This window comes from Schistocerca cancellata, chromosome 3 (genome assembly GCF_023864275.1).
Source record: "Schistocerca cancellata isolate TAMUIC-IGC-003103 chromosome 3, iqSchCanc2.1, whole genome shotgun sequence".
Taxonomy (NCBI): domain Eukaryota; kingdom Metazoa; phylum Arthropoda; class Insecta; order Orthoptera; family Acrididae; genus Schistocerca; species Schistocerca cancellata.
Genome location: NC_064628.1, coordinates 169,011,848 through 169,017,094, shown reverse-complemented (window position 1 = coordinate 169,017,094; position 5,247 = coordinate 169,011,848). Strand labels below are relative to the sequence as shown.

Genomic DNA, 5,247 nt, shown 5'->3' with positions numbered 1-5,247 from the left:
ACCGTGAATTCATTGTCCCAGGAAGGGGAAAAACTTTATTGACACATTCCTGGCGTCAGATACATCACATGATCACACTGGCAGAACCACAGGCACATAGACACAGGCAACAGAGCATGCACAATGTCGGCACTAGTACAGTGTATATCCACCTTTCGCAGCAATGCAGGCTGCTATTCTCCCATGGAGACGATCGTAGAAATGCTGGATGTAGTCCTGTGGAACGGCTTGCCATGCCATTTCCACCTGGCGCCTCAGTTGGACCAGCGTTCGTGCTGGACGTGCAGACCGCGTGAGACGACGCTTCATCCAGTCCCAAACATGCTCAATGGGGGATAGATCCGGAGATCTTGCTGGCCAGGGTAGTTGACTTACACCTTCTAGAGCACGTTGGGTGGCACGGGATACATGCGTACGTGCATTGTGCTGTTGGAACAGCAAGTTCCCTTGCCGGTCTAGGAATGGTAGAACGATGGGTTCGATGACGGTTTGGATGTACCGTGCACTATTCAGTGTCCCCTCGACGATCACCAGTGGTGTACGGCCAGTGTAGGAGATCGCTCCCCACACCATGATGCCGGATGTTGGCCCTGTGTGCCTCGGTCGTATGCAGTCCTGATTGTGGCGCTCACCTGCACGGCGCCAAACACGCATACGACCATCATTGGCACCAAGGCAGAAGCGACTCTCATCGCTGAAGACGACACGTCTCCATTCGTCCCTCCATTCACGCCTGTCGCGACACCACTGGAGGCGGGCTGCACGATGTTGGGGCGTGAGCGGAAGACGGCCTAACGGTGTGCGGGACCGTAGCCCAGCTTCATGGAGACGGTTGCGAATGGTCCTCGCCGATACCCCAGGAGCAACAGTGTCCCTAATTTGCTGGGAAGTGGCTGTGCGGTCCCCTACGGCACTGCGTAGGATCCTACGGTCTTGGCGTGCATCCGTGCGTCGCTGCGGTCCGGTCCCAGGTCGACGGGCACGTGCACCTTCCGCCGACCACTGGCGACAACATCGAGTACTGTGGAGACCTCACGCCCCACGTGTTGAGCAATTCGGCGGTACGTCCACCCGGCGTCACGCATGCCCACTATACGCCCTCGCTCAAAGTCCGTCAACTGCACATACGGTTCACGTCCACGCTGTCGCGGCATGCTACCAGTGATAAAGACTGCGATGGAGCTCCGTATGCCACGGCAAACTGGCTGACACTGACGGCGGCGGTGCACAAATGCTGCGCTGCTAGCGCCATTCGACGGCCAACGCCGCGGTTCCTGGTGTGTCCGCTGTGCCGTGCGTGTGATCATTGCTTGTACAGCCGTCTCGCAGTGTCCGGAGCAAGTATGGTGGGTCTGACACACCGGTGTCAATGTGTTCTTTTTTCCATTTCCAGGAGTGTATAAAGTGTACCATAAAGCAAACTGCATTTAATGTAATTTCTAATGCCTGTGCTGTATATATGATATTGTATACCAGATCTGTAGTTATTCCCTTTTCTGGCTAAATGATTTACGCCAAAAGCCAATAAATTAAAAAAAAATAATGCGTTGCCATTCGTGAGTAGACTATGCTCGCTGGTGGCGGTACCAATTCAGCAGCCGTCTGCTTGGTTGTCCTGACGGTAGTCTACGCAAGAGACGGTAGTACCCAAACCAGCCGTTCATGATCTTCAAGTAACGACATTGTTATAGGGAGCCTATTACCGCTTCTTGGACGATAGGCATAAAAGTGAAGGAATTACGATGTTTTTGGCGCACAGTGCGGAGATACTCCCTGCAGGTGGCCAGACGTGGTCGATTAGAATCTTGACGACGAGTAAGCCTGCTCTGTTTCCCATGCAGTCCAACACTGGCCCGCTGTCACACTCGAATACCTCACAAAACTGGCTATTACACGTTTCCACTAGCCACCAAAACAGAGACACACAACGAGAGCCTTTTGAAAATCCTTTATGTGCTGTCTCGCACGAGTAATCGGTATTTCCGTGTCTTTCACAGTAATCAATCGACATCTGAGATTGTTCACGGGCCTTGTATACCCTACCAGGCCTGGCAACAGCACTACACACGAACTACACTGGGACTGGGAGTGCAGTCTGGTGGCTGTTCTATCGAATAGAGAGAATTGTACTCCAGTCATTTCCATACCCAAGAACTGCGTGTACGTGTATGGAGCTACACTGATTTCCTATGCCTTGTAAGTGCTTCACTTTCGGCACGCAGTGTGTATTACAGTCATTACTCCACGTTAAAATTAAGTTTCGCTTTACCACTTTGCCTAAATACGTGGCAGGAGTAGCATGTTGGGACGGGGGGTGAGTTGGGAGGAGTGTGGGAGGTAGGGTAAGACCTACAACAACGGTGGACACCACTCTCGATCTCCCGAGCTCCGTAAGAAACACCCTCTAACGGGTACAATACACTTAACAGTGAGCGCTGCAAAACCTCATCAAATTATATTTCGACTTATTACATATTACATATTTTGGTAGCAAAGCCAGACAAAAGAGCACAGCAGAACATATACTGGGTCCTGTCAAGTGCTTATAAACGTCTTGATTTCTCTTGTAGAACAAATCCGAATAAACCCAGTGACCTCTAAAGAAAATCGGTTGACACATGCTATGTATTTAACGTGACACTGGAAATTGCCTACCACGCCATTAATGGCAAACAGATGGGTAAGAAAAGTGACTTTTGCTGAACGTCTACTTTTAAAATTAATCGAATAGTAGATAATCGACTTTCGAAATATTCCTCAACGTCTTAAAGCTTTACATTGCGCTAATAAAAATTATAAATGAAGGAACATTAGGATTTAACGCCCCATCAACGATGAGGTCGTTAAAGACGGGACGCAAGCTCGGCTTGCAGAGTATGGGGAAGGAAATTAGCCGCCTCTTTCTCAGAGGAATCTAAATCAGGATAGAGACTGGGACTTAGTCACTCCGAAAGTGAGTCAAGTAGGCTAACCATCGTTCCGCCTAGTATGATACACAAGAATTCCGGATATTCTCTGCACGATAAACACTCCTCCTCCTCCTCCTCTTCCACATCTTCCTCCTCCTACTCTTCCACATCTTCCTCCTCCTCCTCCTCTTCCACATCTTCCTCCTCCTCCTCCTCTTCCACATCTTCCTCCTCCTCCTCCTCTTCCACATCTTCTTCCTCCTCCTCTTCCACATCTTCTTCCTCCTCCTCTTCCACATCTTATTCCTCCTCCTCTTCCACATCTTCCTCCTCTTCCACATCTTCTTCCTCCTCCTCCTCCTCCTCCTCTTCCACGTCTTCTTCCTCCTCCTCCTCCTCTTCCATGTCTTCTTCCTCCTCCTCCTTCTCTTCCACATCTTCTTCCTCCTCCTCCTCCTCTTCCACGTCTTCTTCCTTCTCCTCCTCCTCTTCCACATCTTCTTCCTCCTCCTCCTCCTCTTCCACGTCTTCTTCCTCCTCCTCCTCCTCCTCTTCCACGTCTTCTTCCTCCTCCTCCTCTTATTCCTCCTTCTCCTCCTCTGCCACGTCTTCCTCCTCCTCCTCCTCCTCCTCTTCCACGTGACCTTCTTCCTCCTCCTCCTCCTCCTCCTCCTCCTCCTCCTCTTCCACATCTTCCTCCTCCTCCTCCTCCTCCTCCTCCTCCTCTTCCACGTCTTCTTCCTCCTCCTCCCCCTCCTCCTCTTCCACGTCTTCTTCCTCCCCCTCCTTCTCCTCCACGTCTTCCTCGTCCTCCTCCTCCACGTCTTCCTCGTCCTCCTCCACGTCTTCCTCGTCCTCCTCCTCCACGTCTTCCTCATCCTCCTCCTCCACGTCTTCCTCATCCTCCTCCTCCACGTCTTCCTTGTCCTCCTCCTCCATGTCTTCCTTGTCCTCCTCCTCCACGTCTTCCTCATCCTCCTCCTCCATGTCTTCCTCGTCCTCCTCCTCCACGTCTTCCTCGTCCTCCTCCTCCACGTCTTCCTCGTCCTCCTCCTCCACGTCTTCCTCGTCCTCCTCCTCCACGTCTTCCTCGTCCTCCTCCTCCACGTCTTCCTCGTCCTCCTCCTCCACGTCTTCCTCGTCCTCCTCCTCCACGTCTTCCTCGTCCTCCTCCTCCACGTCTTCCTCGTCCTCCTCCTCCACGTCTTCCTCATCCTCCTCCTCCACGTCTTCCTCGTCCTCCTTCTCCACGTCTTCGTCGTCCTCCTCCTCCACGTCTTCGTCGTCCTCCTCCTCCACGTCTTCGTCGTCCTCCTCCTCCACGTCTTCGTCGTCCTCCTCCTCCACGTCTTCCTCGTCCTCCTCCTCCACGTCTTCCTCGTCCTCCTCCTCCACGTCTTCCTCGTCCTCCTCCACGTCTTCCTCGTCCTCCTCCACGTCTTCCTCGTCCTCCTCCACGTCTTCCTCGTCCTCCTCCACGTCTTCCTCGTCTCCTCCACGTCTACCTCGTCCTCCTCCACGTCTTCCTCGTCCTCCTCCACGTCTTCCTCGTCCTCCTCACGTCTTCCTCGTCCTCCTCCAAGTCTTCCTCGTCCTCCTCCACGTCTTCCTCGTTCTCCTCCACGTCTTCCTCGTTCTCCTCCACGTCTTCTCGTCCTCCTCCACGTCTTCCTCGTCCTCCTCCACGTCTTCCTCGTCCTCCTCCACGTCTTCCTCGTCCTCCTCCACGTCTTCCTCGTCCTCCTCCACGTCTTCCTCGTCCTCCTCCACGTCTTCCTCGTCCTCCTCCACGTCTTCCTCGTCCTCCCTCCACGTCTTCCTCGTCCTCCTCCACGTCTTCCTCGTCCTCCTCCACGTCTTCCTCGTCCTCCTCCACGTCTTCCTCGTCCTCCTCCACGTCTTCCTCGTCCTCCTCCACGTCATCCTCGTCCTCCTCCTCCTCTTCCACGTCTTCCTCGTCCTCCTCCTCGTCCTCGTCCTCGTCCTCCTCCTCTTCCTCGTCCTCCTCCTCCTCTTCCACGTCTTCCTCCTCCTCTTCCACATCTTCTTCGTCCTCCTCCTCCTCTTCCACATCTTCCTCCTCCTCCTCCTCCTCTTCCACGTCTTCTTCCTCCTCCTCCCCCCTCCTCCTCTTCCACGTCTTCTTCCTCCCCCTCCTTCTCCTCCACGTCTTCCTCGTCCTCCTCCTCCACGTCTTCCTCGTCCTCCTCCACGTCTTCCTCGTCCTCCTCCTCCACGTCTTCCTCATCCTCCTCCTCCACGTCTTCCTTGTCCTCCTCCTCCACGTCTTCCTTGTCCTCCTCCTCCACGTCTTCCTCGTCCTCCTCCTCCACGTCTT

General features: G+C 53.9%; 1 protein-coding gene across 1 annotated transcript in view; it reads right to left on the bottom strand.

Moving 5' to 3' along the window:
* Positions 1 to 3,209: 3,209 nt before the first annotated feature.
* LOC126176182 (glutamic acid-rich protein-like) overlaps positions 3,210 to 5,247 on the bottom strand; it is a 6,630-nt gene continuing 4,592 nt past the window's right edge. The window contains exons 2-5 of the mRNA XM_049923324.1: positions 5,048 to 5,247; positions 4,471 to 4,998; positions 3,516 to 4,379; positions 3,210 to 3,455 (exon numbers count right to left, since the gene is read on the bottom strand). The exon at positions 5,048 to 5,247 is cut by the window's right edge and continues 1,118 nt beyond it. Of these exons, the coding sequence (XP_049779281.1) occupies positions 3,210 to 3,455; positions 3,516 to 4,379; positions 4,471 to 4,998; positions 5,048 to 5,247 (1,838 nt within the window). The remainder of the gene's footprint in view (positions 3,456 to 3,515; positions 4,380 to 4,470; positions 4,999 to 5,047) is intronic.